The 23,826-nt window shown below is 39.0% G+C and overlaps 1 protein-coding gene across 1 annotated transcript in view; it reads left to right on the top strand.

Moving 5' to 3' along the window:
* FHOD3 (formin homology 2 domain containing 3) overlaps nucleotides 1-23,826 on the top strand; it is a 354,314-nt gene that overhangs the window by 270,875 nt on the left and 59,613 nt on the right. The window contains exons 14-18 of the mRNA XM_027881870.1: nucleotides 4,041-4,175; nucleotides 7,426-7,476; nucleotides 11,673-11,887; nucleotides 18,572-18,889; nucleotides 22,642-23,531. Coding sequence (XP_027737671.1) covers nucleotides 4,041-4,175; nucleotides 7,426-7,476; nucleotides 11,673-11,887; nucleotides 18,572-18,889; nucleotides 22,642-23,531 — 1,609 coding nt within the window. The remainder of the gene's footprint in view (nucleotides 1-4,040; nucleotides 4,176-7,425; nucleotides 7,477-11,672; nucleotides 11,888-18,571; nucleotides 18,890-22,641; nucleotides 23,532-23,826) is intronic.

The following is a 23,826-nucleotide window of genomic DNA, read 5'->3' as shown; positions in this document are numbered from 1 at the left end:
AACTGCAAATACTTGCAAAAAAGTGTGTGATATCTTGTGTCTGCCTGAATTTGTGTTTATAATAATGATTACTAATTCACTGCTGTGTTAAATGCGGTAGGTCAGGCTAACTGAATTTTTATTCAGAAGAGTTTGGGCCTGTAGTGAATCCTTTGGCTTCGTATCCTCTGCCTTGTGTATATTTTTTTGCCTTTTTTTCTTTTTTTTTTCTATTATTTCTCTTTCCTGTCTATTCTTTCAGCAAGATAAGTAACTAATGACCTCTTTGGCCCCAGATCGTGATGCTGTGGTGTGGAGCTCTGTTCACAAATCCCCAGACCTAGACATATTCTTGTTATGTGTTTTCTTTTTGGAATGAGAATGTAATAATTTAGCTTGTTTAGCTTTTACTGGTTTTAACAGCAGGCATAAGAAAGCTTTTCTTAGCATTTTTTATATTAACAGTCCTTTCTTAATAGCCTTGCATTTTCTACAAGACTAAAAATAGTAGTCAGAGCAAGCATCCTTCTGGATTGTATTTGTGGAATTGAACAAATGGTTGATATTACCAGCTGGTAACATATGACACAAGCATTAAAATGCTGGCAAATATTACCTATAGTCCTGTTTTGTGAGTGATCACTCTATTATGCTTTCATTGAGTATTCACATACCCTTTTCTGTTAAAATCTCTTATCACCTTTGATTCAATGCCAAAATTCTTTTAGCCTCTTCCTTGCTTACTCATTTTCAAAATGAAGCCTACAGCAATAAGACTTAAAAATTCCTGAGACCTGAAGATACTGCCACACTTCAAACAGCATCAAAGCAACAAAATTACCCAAAGGCTCAGCCCAAGCCTTCCCACCAGCTGGTTTGGCCATTACTGATGCCATTTGCAATTCAAGTATGAGTTCATTGAAAGGGAACGTTTACTTTAAGTGTTATTGACAGGGGAAGACAGAAGCAAAAATCAGATTTTGTAGACAAACCATGCATAGACAAATCCCTTCTCAAATTTTTTAGAATGTTGGAGGAATACCTCTTAATCCTTGCTTTTCCTCTGGATGTTTTAAGGGTTTGTACACCCTGAAAGTAACACCTGTTTCCTCCAGATTTAGTTTATGCACATGTAGAAAATTAATGATAGAGTTTACTAAGTACTAAAATCTGTTCATTATGGTTGCAGTTCATATTAAAAAGAGTATTGATGCACTCAAACAACAGCTGAGTTATAGTGTTTGATAGCAACAGTGAAGCTATGAGTTGATGAGGTTTCATAAGGCAAATGGTCTCAGCATTTGGTGTCCAGTTGAGTGGGCCAGCCACTGCAAGGTCTAACCACTAAGGGAGCACTAACTCAGCAGTATCAGTGCTATTTCTTTTCTTGCCCTTTCAAAATGAGACTGAAGACCCAAAACCTGACTATTTGTGTTTTAAGAAGTCAGTGCCACGCAGGGAGTCAGCTGAACATGTTCCTGTCTGTTTAGTTATGACCTGTATGAACAGAACCTTCTTGTAGCTCTGACTGTTAGTTTTTACCATCTTATGCAATAAACTGTTGTACACAATGTGACTGTGTTTGGGACAAAGGAATTGAATCAGGCATGTGTGTCCACGCTTTACTGTAGCTTGTAATTCAGATGAAGTATAGACTCATAACAAGCAGAAATACCAAGTTTGGGCTAATTGTCAGTTTGATTAGTTTCAGAGAGGTGGCAAGCTAACATTTTCAGTTTCTTAAACATTAGCTTTTCTTCTGTACATATGGATCATATGTGGATCTTCTATTTAGATGGTAAAGCTGCTGTTCATACATCTGGAAATTTTAGCCAAGTGAGCAACGCTAGCCAAACTATGCTGGACCAAACCTCCAAACAAGGTGTTTTGGCATGAGGAGGCATTTTGCTACCAGGGTTAGGTTAGAATCCCATCTGCAGTGCTAAACTATGCATCTCCATGTGATTTCCCTGTAATCCCTTGAATAAGAATGTGTATTCATTGTGGAGCCTCAAAGCGCTTTGTCAGAGCCAAAGGTTTCCAACCTGCTAGGTGCTGTGCAGACCTACAATCACTCTTTTGGTCTCTCAGCATCACCCCGTCCTTCCCAATAATTTTGCTTCAGTTTTTTTAATCCATACCTTCCTTTGACTCCAAATTGAGTTTGCAGACTGCATGGTAGCTCGGTGGGACAGAATGGGATATCGAGCCGAATATTCAAAACAGATAAAAGCACAGACTTGATAGGGACCCTCTTTTGCCATCTCTCCTAATTTATTTCCCTGTGTCTTCATATGGAGGCTTTGTTCAGTTTTCCCTTCCAAGAGCAATTTCTGATGTTATGTCCAACCTTATAGCCATGGTATTTCATGCTGTGACAGGGATGGAGCTCTAGCTTTTGGATTTTAGTACAGTGGTGCTACTGTTTCTGCTGAGAGCTTTTTCTTGCAACATGCACTAAAAGGTCAAAAGTTAAAATAAATTTAAAATATGCTCAGGGGAAAATTCACCACACGTACTTGACTGTCAGTGTTTGAGGATTTTTTTCCCCCTTTTCTTAGTGCTGAAGCATATTAGAGATTTTTATGGTTTTGAGCATGATCCAGCATTGATACTGTAGCTCTGGAGGAGTGCCAGCAGGGAGTCTTACAGAATATCAAGTTTTATACCATCTTATGTAATGTTTATGCGGGTGGGATATGACATATTGAAATTCAATTTATTGAAATTATTGACATATTCATACTGCCCTGCTGCCAGTGGGGCTGAAATGCCTATGTTTTGTGGTGTTTCTGCTTGTACAGACATAGACACTCAGGGAAGATAGGTTTGCATTAATGCTTTTGTCTTCTGCACCTATTTTCACTAGTGAACTGGTGCCATCACACTAAATGCCTACGTTGTTCAGCCATAGGCAAGTAAATAGTAAGGGAAAGGGTCTGAGTCCTTAAAAGTACAGAAAATTTATTCAGGTTTGTATTACTGGTTAAAGAACCTTCCTTTAAGGCAGGGTTTAGTTTCTTTTAATTTCTTTTTGGAAAAGGCAGTATCTATTTCTCTCATTAATCCTTTCATTGCAAAACTCATGTTAAAACAATGCACAGAAACCACTCTACACGAGATATGTCTTTTTGATTTTATCAGTCTAATTCAATCAGTGTGGATCTGTATAAAGCTACCTTGTACAATACAGATTTTTTTCCCTATCTAACAGACAGAAAGAAAGACATGTTTACTCTGTTGGATGAAAGTTGTGTGAGAGAACCCACAGTCCCAGCCAAAGTAGTACTTGCAGTAAAACTAATAGAAAAATCTGCATCAACAGCAAACTATAAGTGGATATAAATGTAGCTTTATATATTTGAAAAGTCTTTACTGTAGAGACCATCATTTCTGAAAGTTTTTAATAAAGATTTGAGAAGACTCTCTCTATGTATTTTACTGATATGTCCTTACATGTGATTTGTTCTGCCCTTACAGCACATGCAGCGAGGAAATAATCATAATCAAATTTGTTAATGTATAAAGGAAAAATATACCCCTACTAAGGAGGGCGTTTGAATTATGAAGGGCGTTTATGATATTTATTTCCTTTACTTTTGTTTTTCTGTATGTGGTGTTCTCAGGTGTTTGTGACATATCTGTTTTTAACATCATTGCATAATATGTTTGTGTTTAAAAAATATTGCATTTTTTTTTCCTTAAAATTTCAAAGATCCTTTACAGGATTCGGCTTTTGTGTTAAAAGGTTTATAAAGTTAAAAAAATATTTAGACAATATTGCAGTTGAACTAGACTGAAGAACTTTTACACGTTTATTGTGCTTTAGAAATTTGGCAATTTAACAAGCCTACCCTAAGTGTTTTCTTAAGCTCATCACAGTGTCTATAATCAATTTAGCAAGAAGACACTTAGCCAGTGCTTTGAAAGATCCATACATAAATATTGCTATGTCATTCTGCTGGTTGGAATTATGTTACTTGCTGAATGATTGCTGCTCATTTTTTGCCAGTATAATCAATAAAAATGACACTGAGAAATCTGATCTTCCTTTTCTGCAGGCCGGCTTTGGGTGGTCTCCTTACATCATCTTTTCGGCAGCACCAGGAGTCCTTGGCAGCTGAAAGAGAAAGACGGCGTCAGGAGAGAGAAGAAAGGTTGCAAAGGATAGAACGTGAAGAAAGAAACAAATTCAAGTAGGACCCAAATTTGCTCTCAGTCTCTTGCTTTAAATGTGTGATAGATTGGTAAATCATTGAGAAATTCCATTGCAAAATAATTGATGTGATGAATAGTTTGTCTCTTGTAGATACCTTTCTTGATCTAAATATCTTAAGAATTGACAGATTACACACATCGTGAATTTTGGAATTTAATAAATAAGGATTTTTTTTTTTTTTAAGGCAGCTACGTATTTCTCAGTTATACTGTCTGGATATCTACAGAGGCTTGTTTTTATTAGGTAATATACTCTCCAAATTGTAATCTCAGTGAAGGTGAAACAGTGGGACAAAGGTATCAAGGGCAGAAGGGACAGCACTGAAACAACTTTTTGCTTTTGTGTTATGCAAAGTAAAAAGGCTTTGCTCTCTGAGGCTCTGTGGTAGCATTTTTTAGTTAGTTCTTCCTACTTTTCTGAACATGTGTCTATTCCTCCTGGAAACAGCAACTGACAGAAAGCAATTATCAAAATTATTGTCCTAACCATGGCTGACAAAGGCCACAGCTGAGTATAGGACTCACATCTGAGAAAATGTTTTTTATGATGTGGGATCCCAGGGTATGCTGCCTGAGGATAGTAAGAGACAAGGCCCGTCATCCTCTCAAATCCATGCCTGGAAATCTCCTCGCAGACGTTTGCAAAGACTGCAGTGGGCTAAGGATAGATATGGAGTCTATACCTGAAACGGTTTGCCTGCAGTCTGAAGAGTGTACACTAAGAAACCAGGTTTTTTCCTCAGAGACAGCACTAAAAAGTAAGCATATTTTTAGTAGTTAGAAGACATAGTGTAATAACATAAAGAATGGTAACATAAACGTTTTGTAGCCTTAGAATTGGTAGTCATGGAAAAGATGGCACTGGGTTTCATGCGAACTTGTTTATTAGTATGCAAGATTGTTTTCACTGTAATCATCTCTTTAGTAAAAAATGGGAAAAGGCTGTGATTCTGTGAATTTGGAAAGAGGAGTAACTTATGAGTGGCTGGTTGGTTGATTGATATTCTTCTGGCTCCAGAAGATAGCTAGTTTAGAAGGAAATGAGAGGCAGAGGGAAGGTGGAAGAGCACCATAATAGGATCTTTGGCAGCCAACAGCTGCCCAAGTTCTCCTGAAACAGAAACAATAAGGTTTCAATCTTTAAGCCTCTTCCAAAAACTCTCCCTCTAAGTGGTATCATCAGGCTGCATCAGAGTGCCATGGACAGTCAACATGATCTTTCAAAAAAGCTCCCAAACCGAAAAAGCCAACAGAGCATTTGGCAGATTGACCTGTTTGAATAACAGATCTGCACATTTCAGTAGAGGTTGGCTACAGTAGTTGTTCTGTCACTAAAAGAGCATCCCTAAAGTCAGGGGGGAAAAAAAATCAAAATATACATTTTTATCCAATTATTTCAGAGTCAGAAACCAGTTAACTAAACAACATATTTAAGGGGATTTTTAAATGCCCAGTGTTTTCATCTTCCAGATTTGAGTTCTGTGATCAGAGGGTCTCCAAAGCCACCAAACTTTGCAGACAGACAGCATCCCACAGTTGATTAAACAGTCTGGCAGAAGGAGGATAAAGCCACAGCAAGCAGTCACGGACAGTTTCATAAGAGTTCTTGGGATTGCATTATCATATCATCAGTCTGGCCAGAAACCCAGACTCTGAAGATGTATTTTTGATTAAAAATAGCACTTGCAATTCACAGTCTTTAAACTCGTGAGCAGTACTGGATTTACCATCATGACTCATTTGTTATCTCATTCTTTCCAGCTCTACCTTGAGAACATTGCACTAGGTTCTGGCATCATCATTGACAAATTGAGGATAATTTAAAGGAGAGCATCACCAGTTGTGAAAGAGCTGGAGGATTAGGAGAGATGCTAAAGAGCTTCATAAGCTATTGCTAACTAAAGGAATGCTTTCCAGAACAAACTTTTTTCCCAGTAGAAGGATTATTGTACCCATTGCATATATAGAACAATAAGTCCTAAAATTCAATGACTGTTCTTCAGCTGTAGGAAAGGGTGAAAGTTTTCAGAGGGCAAAGGGTAACGTTAAAATTTGCCTGCTGAAGATTTCCTAAAGTACTCTGAAAATATCATAAAAGTATAACCAGCTCAGGATTCAAAGCATGTGGAGACAGCCTGAAACAGTGATCTCTGTTCCCTGTTAATGGACTTTTGAAGACCACTTACAAGCAGATGTTTGATAGCTTTTGGTATAGTAAATGATAAGTAATTCACTTGATGACACAATATAGAGAGAAAAAATAGTGCTTATTTATAAAAGGAGTAGTTCTGAAAATCTTTCTGGTACTCACAGGTTACTGTGAAAGAATCTAACAGATAAGGTGAACTGTCTCAACAGTTTTGTGTAACAAATTCAATAAAATATTAAAAATATATTGTAAGGAATTATGTTGCTGTGGTATCAAGGCAGGCTGGGCATTTAATAGGTTCTGCTGTCCAAGTTAAATTTGCATTCACATTTGTGGATGTGGCAGGCCTGCCTGAAATCACAGTGCTCAAGCATCAGGCAAAGTTGTCTTGGCAAAAGCTAAATATATGGGTTACTTGAGTTGCTGTGGGAGCAGCAGCTGACATAAAAGTTTTGTATCTAAAACTCAGGGTGAAAAAATGAAGAAGTGAAAAGTTCTTATCTGTCCAATAATCCTGCACACACTTTCTAAGAATGAAGAATTGTCCTACCCTGTAAAGCCAGTTTGCTCTTCTGTTTCCAACTGTAGCAACTAAAACACACTGAGGAAAGGTGCCTGCGAAAGAAGGCTGATGTACGGTATCCTCCCTGCCTTGGTCTAGCCTGCCAGGCGCTGCAGTCACTCTTTGGGGCATTCTAAGAGGGACCAAATGTGGAATGATTTAATTGGCACTAATGTGCCTGCTCATTATGGATAATTGCAGTTCATCGTGTCTAATTTCAGACACCAGATTTCGAAGCGTGCTTCAGGTTTTTCAGTTCTTGGGGGTTTTTATAGTTACTTTTAAAGACCTTCCGAATTACGTATTTGGTGTTGCATATCTGAGGTGTATTCATGTATAAGTGTACACACACATTTTTCAGCCATTTTTGCAAAACCAAACGTTTTTTGTCAACAACAGCCTTTGTTGCATCTGACCAGCTTGTTTATACTCTCTTGCTTTCTCCTGCTGTACTTATACTTCTGCTACTTACCTTTTCTTCTGTTTCTACTGCAATTTACTGTAATTCTCTTTCTAGTCGTGATTATTTAGACAAAAGAGAAGAACTAAGACAAGCAAGAGAAGAGAGGTTTGTATATAATGCATCCATCCTTCCCTTTGGTTGTTTGCACTTCCTATATTCTTTACTGTGGATCTCTCATGTATTTACATTTTTAATTCTACTTGCACAGAACACTTTTATTGCAAAAGACTTCTATAACAAAGAAGCTGTTAAGTTAAAGAGGATAATTAAGTCCAGCTGTAAGCACAGCAATAAATGAAGAGCAGCGCGAATGGAATGCATAAGAATTATTATCTTTAATCTATTTGTGTGGGAAATAAGCTTACCCCATTTGCCTCAGAAATTTGCTCAAATTTAGTATAGTTATAAATTGAGTAAGCCTGTCTTTCTCACCCAATGGGTCCCAAGCTTTCTGGAGGGTCAGAAAAGGCAACTGAGGATAAAGGAAATTGGGGTCACAAGCATTGCAAAACTGCAGTGACCGATGAAAATGGTTCTGACCCACTCCAAGCATATTGTTATCTTTCAGATCCAAGTTTTCTTGCTGATCTCTAAACATCACTGAGTAAATTACAAAGCTTAGTAGTGTTTATCATTAGGACATTGCTTTAGTTTTATTTAAATAGCATATTTAAAGGAACTGAGGGTTTGGAGGTTTTTTTCTGTTTGGTTTTTTTTTTTTTTTTTTAAATTCAATTAAATAGATTAGAAACTCTGATCTAGGCTTGGAGCTTTGTGCTTAGGAAAGCACATTTTTCAAGGAATACTCAGCTAAAGATCTTTGCCTTTCAGTAGTTTCATCTCTACCTCTGCTAGTAATTACATTCCAGGGGGAGCACCTGTTTTTTACCTGGAAAATATGCAAGTTGCTGTACAAATAGTAGATGAAAAACTATCCAGAGTACTTCAGTTTTGCTTGTATGGTCCTCTAGAGATTACTTTCTGGAGATACTTCTGGATTGTCAAGAACTGGAATAACATTATCAAAATACAAGAGCAACCATCTCAGAAATCATTGTGTTGCTATATTTTGGAGGTTTTTGTATTGGTTGCTTTTGTGTTTGGTTTTTTTCACAAAATCATCTGGTGGGATATAGTTCTTTTCTGCAGACCGAAGTCTTATCTATTGTGGCTGATGTAGCTAATAGCAAAAAATTACTTTGACACCTCTAACAGTAAGAAAAGGTGGACGGCCTTTCCTTTGTCCTTCCAGTCAAAACAGTTACAAATAGTTTGCAGCATTTTCTGAAATGAAATGCGTTTGAGCGCACAAACATCAAACACTGATCTGAGTTGAGTAAAATCTTCTTCAGCAAGCATGCTCGTTGCAAGATTTGAATCAAATTAGAAGCAAGTTCTCCAGAACTTTCAAGTTGTCAGGGAACGTGCCAAGTGGAGTATTTTTGGGAAAGTGTTCACCAGCAGTGCATCACTACTGGGCAATCTGAGACAATTTCACTAGTCGTTAGGAATCTTTCTTTATCCTTATGGCTCTTTTGAACTAGGACTCTTTTAAACTATTAGCTCTTACTCATAAAGAGGAAAGACATACATTTGCTTTGACAGCACATAAATATCAAAGAAACCTGCAAGTGAAGTCTAGCACCAGTAGTCCATTACATTGACATTCTGTAACTACTTTTTTAATAAATACCTTTGTACAAATGAAGTTTCATTTCCTATAGGAAGCTGCATGTTGACTTGTAAGAAAATCGTATAGTTAAGGTGCCTAAAATCCTAGCTAAAAACTGGTTTGTATGTTTCCTCCATATCACTTCTTGCTATTCTATGCTTTGAGGCCTTTTTTTTTACTTGGCTTGGTGTCTTCTAGTGGTAATTAAAAAATAAAACCAGAAAAGGTGAGCTCCAAAGTCCTCTCTAGAGTGATGTACAGCTCAAGTGCTCTCCACCCCATTTCTTTGTTGATACATAAACAGTTTAAGTTGCCCTCAGGGTATTACTCAGAGACTAGAGAACTCACAATGATAATTCCATTTACTTGAAGATGATAAGTACAGTGTCACATTCATTAGGAATACCACATGGATAGCCCACAGACTTTTGGATTATTGTCTATAGAGAAAAGTCAGCACAGGTGGATGATGTCTGCAGGTTTCCATGATTTAGAGGAATATGGCAGCATATACAGAGAGAGTGTGTCAATCCTAAAGCAGAGGTATGGTGGCTCATCCTTTCAACTCCTTCAGCACTAGACCTCGCATATTTGATGCTGTCCAGAAACAAAAAATAACCTAAATAATGGAATTTATCAAGTGTGAAGTGTTAATACTGATTCTTGAATTATTTTTTTATTTCTCAGGTAAATTGCTATATCTGATTATTAGGCTTCCCATTTGATAACTAGTTATGCTGACGTACCGCCATTGGAGTTGCTGTTCTGTTTCCCTTTTTTCTTTCAGTGTAATAATCAGATATATTTTAAGAAGTCACTTCTTGATGATAGTCCTCTGCCTTGCTGGTTGACTGTGCAGCACACAGCTACAGAACCTAAAATGTTAAAGCAGCTGCAAAAGGGCTCCTCCTGTTATAGAAGAATCCATCCAGATCTTTGTTGTAGTCTGTTGGCAAACTGCAAACCCCACCTCGGCAGCAGCCAGCTGGGCTGTACCCGTTTGGTTTAAGTGATCAGTTGGAATGGCTCTTTATGAGTCTGAAGCCCCATCTCTACTTGTGAGGAGGCAGAAGGTGTACATGACCAATGTTAAAAGGAGTAGTGGCTTCATGAACTGTAACAACACATCACACTGATGTGAAAGGCTTTCTCCTCTATTGAAAAGGCAAAATTCAGTCTCGAAAATTGGCTTCATGCTAGAACTGTAAACAGTTCCTATTTTATAACCATACAAGTATGTAGCTTGTTATATTTTCATCCAGAGTCTGTAGGGGTTCTTTTTCTTGCAGAATTTGTTCAAAGCCTGTGCATACCTCTGGAGGAATAAAAGAAAATGAGTTTGTTCTTCATTATTGCTGTTTGCAGTAAAGCAAATTGCCTCTGAAAACACAAGGACTGCTCTTCAAAGACATGTTTCTATGCTCTATATGGATGTTTGCAAATGTGCATGCATGTGTGGCTACCATATGTATGAAGCATGTTTGTTACCACATATGGCTGACTTTTTTACCCTGCATGCTTTTCAGTGCACCCTCATACACTAACTCAGGCTGTCACTGAGGCAGAAGGGGGGAGGAGAGGTGTTCCCTGTTATGAAGTGTTTACAACAATGGGTTATAGGAGGATGACCACAGTGTTTCAGGGACATAAGCAGTAGCCTTAATTAACCTGTTTAACAGTTCTAAAACAGTCTAAAGCCCGATCCAGCTGTATTCATAAATTTATTCCTTAGCAAATAATGGTGGATAAAATTAGCAGACATCTGGAAGAGGCACATATTTCAAAGTTATTTTGGTCGAAATGTATAAAGCACACTATGAAGAATATGATTGGTAGCTGGTCTTAATAAACAGTTAGTGAGTTCTGCCTGCCTAAAATGCAAAACAGATGTATCTTTGTTCTTTTAAAGTGACTTTGATGAATAAACTACATGTGACGTCAGGTACAAGCTATTGGATGTCTGAGTCCGGCAGAGAAATTTTTTAGAATAAAAAAAAGAAAACTTTCCATTGTAGGCTCTGGAGAGAACAAAGTGAATTCCAGTGCATTGCTCTCAGAGCAAATAGAAGCAGGTTCAGAGTCCTTAGATAGTCAATCCAAACGTTTATTATTGGTATTATTTTCAGGTAGATCTGTTTTTGTCTGCTGCATTTTCCTCTCCTTACAGCAAGTCTCAGACTGGCAATTTGCATCAGTATTAAGGGGCTTTTGGTTTGCAGGGGTTTTTTTCTTCTTTTGTGTTTTTTCCCTCCCGTTTTAGTTTTGGAAGAGGGAGGGCTGGGAGGAGAAGGAGGAGGAGGAGGAGGAGGAGGAGGAGGAGGAGAGTGAAAAGCAGGACAGACAAATGCTTCCAAAAGGGGAAGGACTGTGCAGACAAAATACTTTATCTAAAGGTTCTTTGACTCTGCTGGTTTTTGCTTTTATATTGTAATGAGAAATTTAATGTTTTTCAGGGCAGTAGTCTTTGCTTTGGTGTGCACTTTTTGGCAGATTGAGCAGGCAGGCAGTTTAGTGCTGTACCCCTTGTGTCAGGAAGTCAGCTCATTCTCTGCAGGTGTTTCATCCATAAACAAGCATCAGCCACAGATTTCTTTTTCTTTACGGAAACCCTTTGGAATTTAACTTTCAGATACAAATACTTGGAGAAGTTGGCAGCAGAGGAATATGAGAAGGAGCTGAAGAGTCGGAGTGTAAGCCGAGGCAGAAGTGAACTGTCCTTGAATCTGAGATCTCCTTCAGCTCCATCCTCACCTGTACCCAAGTGCATCAGCCCAGCATCCATAGAGTCCCAGGAAGAGCTGAAGACCCCTTCCACCCCTTGTGGCACCCCTCAGCCCTCAGAAGGTAAGTGAAAAGGAGAGCAGAGGAAAAAGTGGTGGGTTTATCACAGTTTCTCTTGTGATAGTGATGATTTCTGATGCTTGAGTGCAAGAATATAATCCATGAGCTGCCAAAGGAAAGGGTCTTACTTTGTTTCATCCTGTCTTACTAAATTTTCTTCTTTTTTTGCGTTGATTTAGATGTCGTTTATTCTGAATACACTGCTAATTGTTGCTATGATTTATACTATCATAGTCTGTTGCTATTAGAATAGAATAATTAGAAAATACAGAATACAGAGGGTCTTAATTTTACCATCATGTTCCTTATATATTAGAAGTTACTGAATACTAGACAAACAGTATTCCTGCCAAGGGATTTTGCTTATGTGGATTCTCTGAAAGAAATGCAACAGATGAATGCCAAGACTATAATAACCTTCCAGGAGAGCACAGGCTGAATGGGACAAACAGAAAAGGTCTTGAATTGAAGGCAGGGGGAGTGTGTTGATTATTTTTAACACCAAGAAAAGCTCTCAAAATTGTAGCACAAGTCGTAAAGGACTTAAAAGAAACCACAGACAATTAGCAAAAAGGAAAGTATAACTAGTGTTTGCATGGTTGGTTTGCTGTCAGATAATTTATTGGTGTACAGAGCAATGTTTTTTTGTGTGTGCACATCATTCTGCCACTTGCATCATGTACCTCTCCTTCAGTCCTCAAAAAACCACCCCTCATACAGATTTCTATTTGCACCACAATGTTGCATTAACATGGGGAGCTAGAATGCATGTTGAGGGTAAATTGTCGCCGTAATTCATTTTTATTTGATTTGATTTCCTGCTACACGCTATTGATGATTAATGCATTTGTCACTTGCACTGCTTGTTTTTATTGAGTGTTATGGCTGGTAGCATGCTATAAAGCAAGGCAATTTAAGAAAAAGTTACAAATACTGAATGTTGCATATGTTTATCCTCACTGTACTAAAGAGGTGAAGTTTATTTTATTTAGTTTTATATATTTTCCCAATTTTACTCCCCAGTTTTCTTGTTTGGCACCGTAAGATTCTCAGTGGAATAATTTCAACCTAAAAAACATGGATATTTTCCACCAATTCTGATAGTGAGAAACATCCAAACACGCGTTTTGTTTCAGTGCAATATTGCTTTTAGAGCAAATAAGCTGGATTTTTCCACCATTAGGATTTCAGAGCTGGGTAGGGAGCAAGTATCTCTTTTATGATGATTATTTTAACATATTTCTCCTGGAAGCATAAAAAAAAATTGCAGCATGGATTGGAGCAGCAGAATCCATTTGGAGAATACATTTAGAGCAGGTGTACAGGGCAACTTCAGGCAGCCAGAATATGGCAAAGCTATCAACACGTGGGTAGATAGGACATCTCTACTAAACTCCTGGCAATATTTGTAGGCATTGGAGGGCAGCACCTGAAAGCCTGTCAAATGGACCATAAGGAGCGAGCATATGGATGGGGCAGCTTCCAGCAGCTGCAGGCAGATGGCCAGGACAGAACCAGAACAGGGACCTGAAATCTACGTACTTCAGTGGGATCTGTGCATGGAGAATGAGTGTTTTTTCAGGCCTACCAAAAGTATTGGAAAGGCCATAGGAAGTAATGAGCATGTGGGCAGGGCACCTCATCTGGAAGTGGTCAGATTATTGGATATCAGCCAATGGCTGGCAAGATTAATATAGACTTTGTGCCATGGCCTCTATTCTATTATCTGATTTCCTTATGCTCCATAATGAATTAAAATCTCAGTTTTACTGTCCTTAGGAAGTGTTCTGAATCTGACTTCCTAGACACAGAAATTGAAACATTAACTTGCTTAAACCGGTTGTAGAAAAGCTGAAATAGCGCCATGGACAAAAGTCAGATTATTTGCACCCCAGGCAGTTGCTTTGAACATGGGTCACCGTTTTCCCAAGCAAGGATGAAACTGCACGAGAAAAACACTTCCTTGTTTCTGTGCATAGGATGCTCCAAAGACTCTGCAATACTGCTGTTAAATGATGTGCGATATTCCTCTGCAGAATTCAGAACCTGAAGGCTAAGGGAAAGTGTGTTCATCTACTAGCAAAACAATAAGGGATTTTCAAATTCAGATTTATTCTATCTGTGCTGAAGTATCCTGTGGCCATCCACTGTCTACTGGTCTTAAGAAGGAAATAGATTCTGCCTGTGAAACTTTGTCTCACACTGTGAAATGTCTCAGTATTGTTAGCCAATATAAAAATGTGGACTTACTGAGTTGAAGTGTTTTCTCATATAAAACAATTGATTCCACCAAAGTCATCAAGTCTCCTAAGACTTATTCTTGTAAAACTTGGGGTTTGGCATTTAGAGGAAATGAAGGCAGTCCCATAACTGCAAATAGAACTTAGTATTTTTTTCAGAGAAGCTACTTTTTTATAATTTTATTGGAGAATGTTTTATGGAGTGTGCATATACAGTAACGGAGAAGCAACAACAACTGAGACATCTCTGAGGTCACTCCACAAAGGAATTGCAGGTGAACCCTTCTCTGATAAGAGCAGCTTTTTTAGCACTCAAGGAAGTAAGCAGGCCAACCCAAGTGCACATGGCAGCCAGCAGGAGACCTTCTGAACATACTGGTAGCTGAGCAAGGTTCAAATACTGCACAAAGCATGACTGGTGAGAGCATCTCTGCAGATGGGAAAGCACCAGAGCACGAGAGCACAGTGAGGCCAATGCAGCTCCAGTTGTACAGACTGAGGAACTGTGACACAGAAGGTCAGAGAAGGACTGTAGAGGTGGGAAACAAAGAAGGATCATTTCTGACTGCATCAAGAAAGAGCCAGTTTCCTACTGCTGATCACTCTGCACTAGCTCTTACCGTCACAAGGAATGGGAGGAAAAGATAGGAGTGGGGGTAGAGAAAGACAGGAGTCCCTGCAGAATTCAGAGGAAGAGGAATCCTATCAAGAGGAACTGAAGGGTGATAAGAACCAAGACCTTAAGCGATGCCCAAGCAATTGAACCAAGGGGTCTTGGGTAGGCATAGCATCTTCAGACTTACTGTGTGCGTCCTCAAGAGACACTTGTATCTCACAGCTCCAAATAGGAAGCAGAGAAAATAAAGGAGGATGTGGTTACCTAATCAATTACCCTAACAGGGGATTAGATGTGGGCCCAGAGGGATGTTTATTCTCTCTGAGGGCTTATAGGACTGGATGGTTGAGGCCTTATCAGCAGGATACAACATCTTGTGTCTGCTTTAAAGTATTAAAGGAAATGTCCGTGCCCCTCTATAGCATTATAAGTTCTTATCCCTGCTTTTCAGAAAGGAACAGCTTGCTGTCCTTTATAACCTCCCACTCAAAAGAGGGCTGTCACCAACATCTGATCACATTACAGCAGACCAGGTTTGCTAGCACTTAACGGGACCAAGTCTTGAATGGAGATTACACTGTCTCTCAAAGCAACAAAATCTTTACATGTTCATCGAGAGACTTGATTACTGTCTTTTTTAGTGATGAAGTTATACAGCTTCTCTGGGATATTTCATTCTTCTGAAAAGTCCTCACATTTTTTTCCAACAATACATTTTTAGAGATGAAATTCTGGCAGAAAAAAAAAAAAAAAAAGAAGTAGGAAAATGACTCAAAAATTGATCCCAAAAGCCAAGTTCAGTTTTTCTGCTCCTGATTAATCCGATTGCAAATAAAACTCTGCTTATTTAAAAACCTCAACTTTGTCATTTGTTTTAATGGGTGCAGGGAGTGGAGCTAAGCCTTGAGAAAAATGTTAAGAATAGTATATGCAAGTGAAAAGAGATTACCTCTCCTATTGAATCTGACAATCCCAGTTTAAGTTTTAAGAACTGTGTGTGTGTAAGAATTGCAGTTTAAAAAAACATATGTCTGTATATATATGTACCTGTTACTTATTAAGGTTTCATGCTTCTCAACATCTCAGGCACACCTTCTTTGCTATTGTTGCTTTTCGATATGCTTGCTTCCCTGGCTCTTTGACTTCTCCACCAGCAGAAGTCTGCAGAGAGGGGACAAAATCTGGTCTCTTAATGTCTCTTGCCACCTGTAAGGTTAGCACATAGTGTTTCCTCTGGTGTGAAAATGGACCCAGTAGATACACGACTAAAAGTCTGAGCTCATTTCAAATAGGCCACCACCAAGATTTGTATTTTTTAACTTCTTTAGAAGTTCTCACTAATATCACCACAATGGATTATATTGATGCAAATGCAAGAGATGGACACGTGTCTAGTTTGCTGACTTTTTCTTCTGATAGTGTTTGTTGACGGATTTGATTTTTGCACTGCTTTTTAAGGGAAGTGCTACTGGACTTAGTATTAATCACTATTTATAAGTGATTTGAGTTAGAGGTGGATTGTTTGATGTTATCCCGAGACAGAGAGAGAGAGAGAGAGAGAGGCTGTCAAAATGAGTGTCAACATACTCTTGTTTCATTGTAGAAGTGCTTAGATTTTGATACTGCTTGAACTCAAAAGAGCAGCCTATGTCAGTATATTGCTCTTTAATCTTTGTTATGTATTAGATTCTGATAAGTTACTTTACTGATAAAGTTCTTTCTGGTATGTGTGGAATATTCCTTGTTGGAAGAGTATCCAGAGTTCTTTCGAACATTCTAGTTTTCTCAAGCATTTCTTACATCTCCCCTGACTTTTTCTTATTGAATCTTCAGCATAGCTTCATGATGACAAAGGTGCAATAAGCATTAGCAGTTCTGGCCACATTTTACTCAGCTTCTTTCTCCATCTGAGCTGCTGCAGTTGACCTTTATGGTTATTGCACGACAGCCTTTGTTTTTAGAGAGAAACATATAAAATTTATACAAAATTATGATTATTCATGGATTAATTGGTGACATTTGTATGTATGATTGCAGCATGGCAAGCTGAGAGTCTTTCATGCTACTCATACCATATTAATTCCAGGAACTCCTGAAGGATTCCTAAGCTTCTATTCCAGTTATATTCAAATCTTGGTTTTACTTTAAAATGCTCTTGTACTGTGCCTACACATTGACAGCTGTGGTGAGAAACACACTGCTGGGATTTGAAGTGTTTGCCAGCTTCTTGACAGCCTGCTATAATTTTGATTCTCTCCTAAGCAGTGACCAGGGTACAGTCCTAGGTAAGATACATTTAGAGAAACAAGACATATGCAGGAGTGCTTGCATGTCTAATTTTAGACTGTTAGATGCTCTCCGTGTAGAAGAGGGAGAAAGTTAAGCTTCTAATTCGGAGTGTTTTAGAACATCTTTCAGTGATGAGGGACTGTAGATTAAATATATTATGTGTACATTTCCTTTATATAAATGTATTATATATGCACGTTCAGTTATTTAAGTAACTACACATTAAAAATCAATTGTGAAAGTGTAGAAGCTTAGCTCCAGTGAAGTCAGTGACAAAAAAATTATTTGCAGTTTTTTTCCCTTAAATTATATGAAATTAGGTGAAATAGCATGTTACTGAAGATGCCTTACTGAAAGCTAGTTTAAAAACATATGGGTTATTGTAAAGATAGGCACAAGTATTGTTAGACATCACTATTCTTTGTGTGAGTTTCTCAGAAAATAGGATAGTCATGCAGCATAAAGCAGCCTTAGGAAAGCATTGTGACCTTTGTTATTTTGACTTTGGAATATTATAAGGAAAAATAGTTAACAGAGGGACAAAACAAGTATGACTTGATCATTATAGTTCAGCCACCTAGCACAAGATTTAGTATGTAGGGAATTTGGGAAGTATGCAGAACTAACATGCATGCCCATTTTTGCTGTTCTTTGCATGGCCATTTCAGTTTTCAGAAAATTGTGAGCTGCTTGATGTGAATATGTGTGGATGCTCTTCAGTTTCTTTGAAGCACGCAGAGAATATTTGCATGTGAAAACCTGCTGTTAAAGCTAAAAACCCTAAAGGTGAATGAATTAATTTCACTGTCAGTGATAACACAGGAAAAAAGAAACCAAATGTAATATCAACAGTGTTTGCTGTGTGCCAACTGATAAAAAGCTCATCGTGTGCCATATGCCAACCAACTGGAAACTGAATCTGTGCCATATGCCTAGCAGCTGGAAACTTTGTGCAGTTTTGAAGTGGCTATTCTGAAGTAAATGTGCATGAAAAAACATATGGTTTTTGTCAGCCAAATGTGTGACAGTTCCATTTCAAGACTGTGACATTCAACTGTGTTATAAAAACTAATATTTATATTTTTTTCGTTGAAGTGTTCCTCATCAGGTGAAAAAAGAATTCTTCCAGAACCCACAGAAAATTCAAAAGCCACAGTCTACCTCCTTTTTGTTTTTCAAAAGATCTCTTCTTTTTTGGCTCTGTCTAGGCACTGAGTTGTCAATCTCGTGCTCAGGTGGGATGCCCATTTTCTACTGGTTTGTTGAAATCCTTGTGTGAGTCCAACACTGCAGCTGTGGAAGTATGTATAAAAATAGTGGGCTGGCTCCAGACAGCAAATGAGGGAGTTTGCCAGGCCACTTTCACGTGCAATGCTGTCATCGCACAACATTCATCAGTCTGGTGTTCCCAATGCTGTGGACTTGCTTTTTATTTTCTTTCCATAAGGCGCTTGTACAACTTCTATGTCACCCTCAGAGGGCTGAGCCTGAGACGACTCCGTTGTTAAGTGAATCTCTTTCTCCCATTGTTCTCTCCACCAGTGAGTGCCAGTGAACCCGAACCAGAGACAGAGACAGAACCAGAACCAGAACCAGAACCAGAGCAGGAGGCTAAGGCTGAGGCCCAGCAGGGAACGGAGACATCCAAGGAAATAGAGGCTACAGAGGTGGGACCAGAGAGTGAGGTGGAGCAAGGACCAGAGAGAGAGCCAGAAGAAAGTGCAATACTCAGTGAAAAAGAGAGGCAGAATGAGGAAGTGAATGAAAAAGACAACTGCTCTGCATCCAGTATATCCTCAGCAAGCAGCACTTTAGAGAGGGAAGAGAGAGAGGACAAGTTAACCAGTGACAATGAAACTGGTAAAGTGAAACTTTTTCAATAATGAAGGGTTTCTGGTGGAAAAAAAAATGTTAAATTAGCAGCTCTTATCTTTTATTAATTACCTAATAAACCTTTGCACCTATATAAGAGTTTCTTCACCTTGGCCAAGTCTTGTCTACTCTGTGCTTGGACATCCACAGACTTTCTTGGGGTTTCTATGTTTGAGGGACAATAGGGCCTTGATGAAATTAAGTTTCCCTAAATTCGAGTCCGTTTTCTTATCCTAAGATTAATATATTAACAATTGAATCACTTTTTCAGCAACTTACATCTCTGGCTCCTGTAGAATTTAGTTGGATTTTCTACACATAAATCAATGAAACAAGGGGCTGTGCTAACATGATTTATTCTGAAATGCCAAATACCTTTTCTTCTCCTTTTAGTGGCAGAGGAAGAGCAGTGAGGGCTGGGATGTTTGCTCCTTTCCTTGAATTCTTCTGTCATGGTTAGGCTCAGCTTCAGATGGCTGAGAGACATACACAGGAGCTGCTGAAGATAGGTCTGGGCTGCTGCCATCTTTAGCTCATATGGAGGAGACACGTAAAAGATTATTTGTAAAAGATTGTCTGTAAAAGATTAGTTCTGTACTGATGAGGGATTCTGGTCAGATACACCATCAGATACATCTAAATGCACAGCCTGGAAAACACCTTAAGAACCAACTTTCTGCCTGAAGAGATAATGATAACCAGAGTTTGTCATGGAGCCCAGGCAGGGAGGGAATAAAAGGCAGGTTTTGACTTTTTTGATCCTTCTTTTCCCTTTTTAATAGGGAGGTAAAGGAATGTAATGTAATTAGGGCATTTGGTTCCCAAGTTTTCCTCAGACTCAACAATGGAGTGCCTTGTCCTAAGTTCTCAAAGTTCTAGATAAGAAAACAAGATGCACTTCATTATGTGAAATAGTCTTGCTCTTTCCTGCAAGAAGAGGGATAACTAGGAATCACAAGGCATACCTCACAGAGGATAAACTGTCAGATTGAACTGGTTATGTTTAAACCTGTCACTTTTTTTTCTGGGAAGCATTCGTGAATTTTGTCCTAAATTTAGGACCTAATTTCTTTTCAATCAGGACCAATATTAAGTTAATTAATTATACTAATTTAGAATTAGTAAATTGTGCTCATAAAAGATGCAGATGGGTATATCTGTAGGAAAGGCAGGGGAGATATGAGAGATGAAGGATGTTGTTACACTCTGACGTAGCCCAAGATAGTCCAAGTGCAAATAAGGGAGAACAGATTGCGGGTTTTTTTCTCCTCATTTTGTCTGATACCAACCTGTTACTAAAGTCCCTATGTACTTTTTGTTAAATGCTAAGAAATTTACTCTGTTATTCAAAATTCAAGATCTTAAAATTGCCCTACATTACCTGTAGACCAAAGATTTATTCTGTAGTGCTATGCAGGAGGTCTCATGTAGTGAATTGTTTGCTCTCTAGTAGGCCAAGAGACTTGGAAAACAAACAAGAACACTTTCTCCAGCAGTTCTGACATTCCCAACAAGCAGTTTGCCATTTATGAGGCACAGATGCATTAAGGATGAAGGAATAAAGCCCTTGGTGCGGGCTCCTCCTTCATTTGCCATCCTGCCGAATTTGGCTTCCAACAGGCTTGTTCATCCAATGGTATTTCAGAGTTTTACCTGTGGAGAGGAGGGCAGAAGAGGCCACCAAGGCAGCAAGAGTCTTCACAGCAATGAACATTGATCAGCTAGGACAGATGGAGCTGGACTTGGGGAACCAAATTAGAGATTGTGTCTGGGGGAATTTTGATGAGCAGTTTTGCAAAGAGATTAAATCTTGGAGGATTCCCATCTGGTGATGTGGGATTTGTAGAAAGGCTCTTGGGAGCAATCATGAACATCTTTGAAAGAAAAGCTAGGAGTAGGGGGAAATTGCTTGTGAGGGGACAGCTGAGTAAAAACTATAGTGTGGGGAAGGAGTTGTCTAGTCATGTTGTCAAGTCAAACTACCTCAGAGACCAATCTAAGAAATTACCTCAGGTGGCAAGCAAGAAAGCAATCCCGCGGATAAAGTCTGAAGAAAAATGAGCAGGTAATGGAATCATTCCACCCACCTGCAGGAAAGTAGGTTGTATCCATTTTTGAAAAGAACTCTTTCTTTTACCTGGGGTTAAACCTCTGAACTCATTTTAAAACATGGTTTAGAGGGTGATCTGAATAGATGTGAGAGTCATTACTGTCCATATGCTTTTTACTGTGAGGCCCTAAGTTTTAAGTGGTGTTATTTTAAGGGAGTTGGGGGCAGTGGGGGGAGGGGGAAGTTGTGGATCCCTGGATGTAGATCTTACCAAGAGGTGACCTTCTCAGAGCACAGGACTAGATGCTGTGGTAAAAAAGCCACTCCGTTGACAAAAGAAGCTGTAAAAGATGTTTAAAATACTAAAGTATTTAAAAAGGTGGGAGCATACGTGGAGAAACAAAGATATAATGGAAGCTTAAGAAAAAGAGTAACTGACAGGTATAAAGGAAAATCTTTAACCGCAAGGACCCGAGAGGAAGGCAGGCTAGCAATCAAACCAAAATGATAGAAATTAAAGAAACAGTGTTTATGAAAAATGTATTAATAAAATGTGTAAAGACTATGGGGCACCGAAGGAATTCCATACAAGAAATACAGTAAGTGTGAGGAATTATTTTTGTTCATGCTTAATCACTTCAACTGATGCTCACTGGAAAATGAAGTACCATAATTTTTAGACACATTATCCATATTGGTTACCAGTATTATATTCAGGGAAATGTAGTCACAGAGACACTTACATCATATATTTTTACAGTTTGACCACTATAATTTGTTATTTATGGTGCTGTCTCAAACATGGTATTTTGCATATTATTGGTGGGAAAAGCTGTAGTCAGAAAGATGAAGCTTTATTATAGTGACATGTTAAATGATTGTGATGTTTGAAGGCCATTAGTCTTTCAACAGCATTCTATAACAGAAGGGTACCAGTGGCTGATTTGAAAATATTCTATGAAGGTTCTTATGTTATAAACAACTTCAAAAATCCTTTTCATGCTTATACTCTCTGAGTTAGCCTGAGAGCTATACCCTGGGTATGCAGACTCCTTTGGAATTCCAATATTCTGTGTTGTAAAGGTGGCCCAGGTACCCAGCCAGGGGGTCTGAGGACCAGCTAGGTCTGAAAGCTGTCCTACCCTAGCCAGCAGGGTGGAAGGAGAAATAAGCAGCTACAGGTCGACCTTGACGTCAGGCAGGGAAGATCTCTTTCATCTGGAAATTTTCTTGGGGTGGTTCCAGTTTATGGCCAGGTGAAGAGTATGATGATAACCTATTTTGTATCAGTGTTATAATATTTAAGCCCCATTCTAGAATACTAAAGGTTATGAGAATTTATGCATTGTGTAAAATGAGCTGGGGTATTAAGTACAAAGTGAAACCTGACAGATTTCAAGGGAAATCTGAACATTCAAATCCTGAGAGTTATATAGTCCCTCACGAGCTACACATTATTCTCTACTCCCATTCCTTTTTTGAGAATTACTTCCAACCCCTCAAGATCAAGCCATATGTCAGCACTGTCACTTATTTCAAAATTTTCACAGTAACTTCCTACCCAGTTTCAGACTAATTGTACATGTGTCCTCCAAATGTATTTTTTTTTTTTTTTGGTGGGTTGAAGAGTGTTCTTGGTGCTCTGACTGCTTTCCCTTGACTCTTCCCATCTCTGTGTGTGTGATTGCAGGTCCATGGTCACAGACCATTCAGGATGCTGGTGTGAATGAGCAGTGCAGCAACATCCTCAACAACAAGCGGTTTATGTTGGACATGCTGTATGCGCATAACAAAAAGCCCAAGGATGAAGAGGAGAAGGAGCTGGAGGCGAAGGAGGAAAAGAAGGAGACGGAGGAAAATGAGGAGTCACTTACTAGCCTAGCCAGTAGGATCTCTATTCTTCAGGCCACCAAGCAGGCCAAAGATGAAAGTGTCAAAAAGATAGAGATTGGAAATCTGGACAACCAAGGCAGTGTGAAAGCCTTTGCGGAAAAATTCAACAGTGGTGAGCTGGCTAAGGGGACAGCTGGGCCTGAAGATGAAAACAGTGAACAGGTCCCCGAGAAAACACCAGCACAGCCAAAGAAGGAATCTGATTACATCTGGGATCAGCTCATGGCTAATCCTAGAGAACTTAAAATCAAAGACATGGATTTTACAGACTTGGGGGAGGAGGATGATGTAGATGTGTTGGACATGGATATGGGTCCTGGGGACTCCCTTGTTCCCCCTCCTCCACCGCCACCTTCTTTTCTGGGTTTGCCTCCTCCACCACCTCCCCCGTTGTTTGGATGTCCGCCTCCACCTCCACCCTCTGCTAATTTATTGGCTCCTCCTCCACTCTTCAGCACTCCTCAGGGTTTAGGGTCACCCCAGGTTTCTAGGGGTCAGCCAGCATTTATAAAGAAGAAGAAAACCATCCGTCTGTTTTGGAATGAGGTACGGCCATTTGAGTGGCAGTGTAAAAACAACAAACGCTGCAGAGAATTCCTGTGGTCGAAACTGGAACCCATTAAGGTGGACACTTCCAAACTGGAGCATCTCTTTGAGTCTAAATCCAAGGAACTGCCTGTCACAAAGGTACAGCTTGTATTCAGTTTGCTATTATTCTGCTATTGTATTGGTATTCATTCTGACTTAGATCTAGATGATTTATGTTGTTTATATAAAAACAGTGGAAATTACTGGATGTGTTTCTAGGTTGGCCTATGACAGAAGATATTCCATGGCCTGATGCTAGGACATGAGCCTAGGGTGGTGTATGTGCCAAGCTGCCCTCCTCTTTCAGGTCTACCAGTTGTGGGACATCATTTCAGTGGCAAATACCAACAAATTTTACATTAGCTTGTCCGTAGCTGAGTGCCAGACTAGGTAT

The sequence above is a fragment of the Empidonax traillii genome, unplaced genomic scaffold (assembly GCF_003031625.1).
Source record: "Empidonax traillii isolate 1590-97213 ecotype Southwest subspecies unplaced genomic scaffold, ASM303162v1 scaffold98:size2021230, whole genome shotgun sequence".
NCBI classification, from domain to species: Eukaryota; Metazoa; Chordata; class Aves; order Passeriformes; family Tyrannidae; genus Empidonax; species Empidonax traillii.
This window is presented reverse-complemented; position numbering and strand designations above follow the sequence as displayed.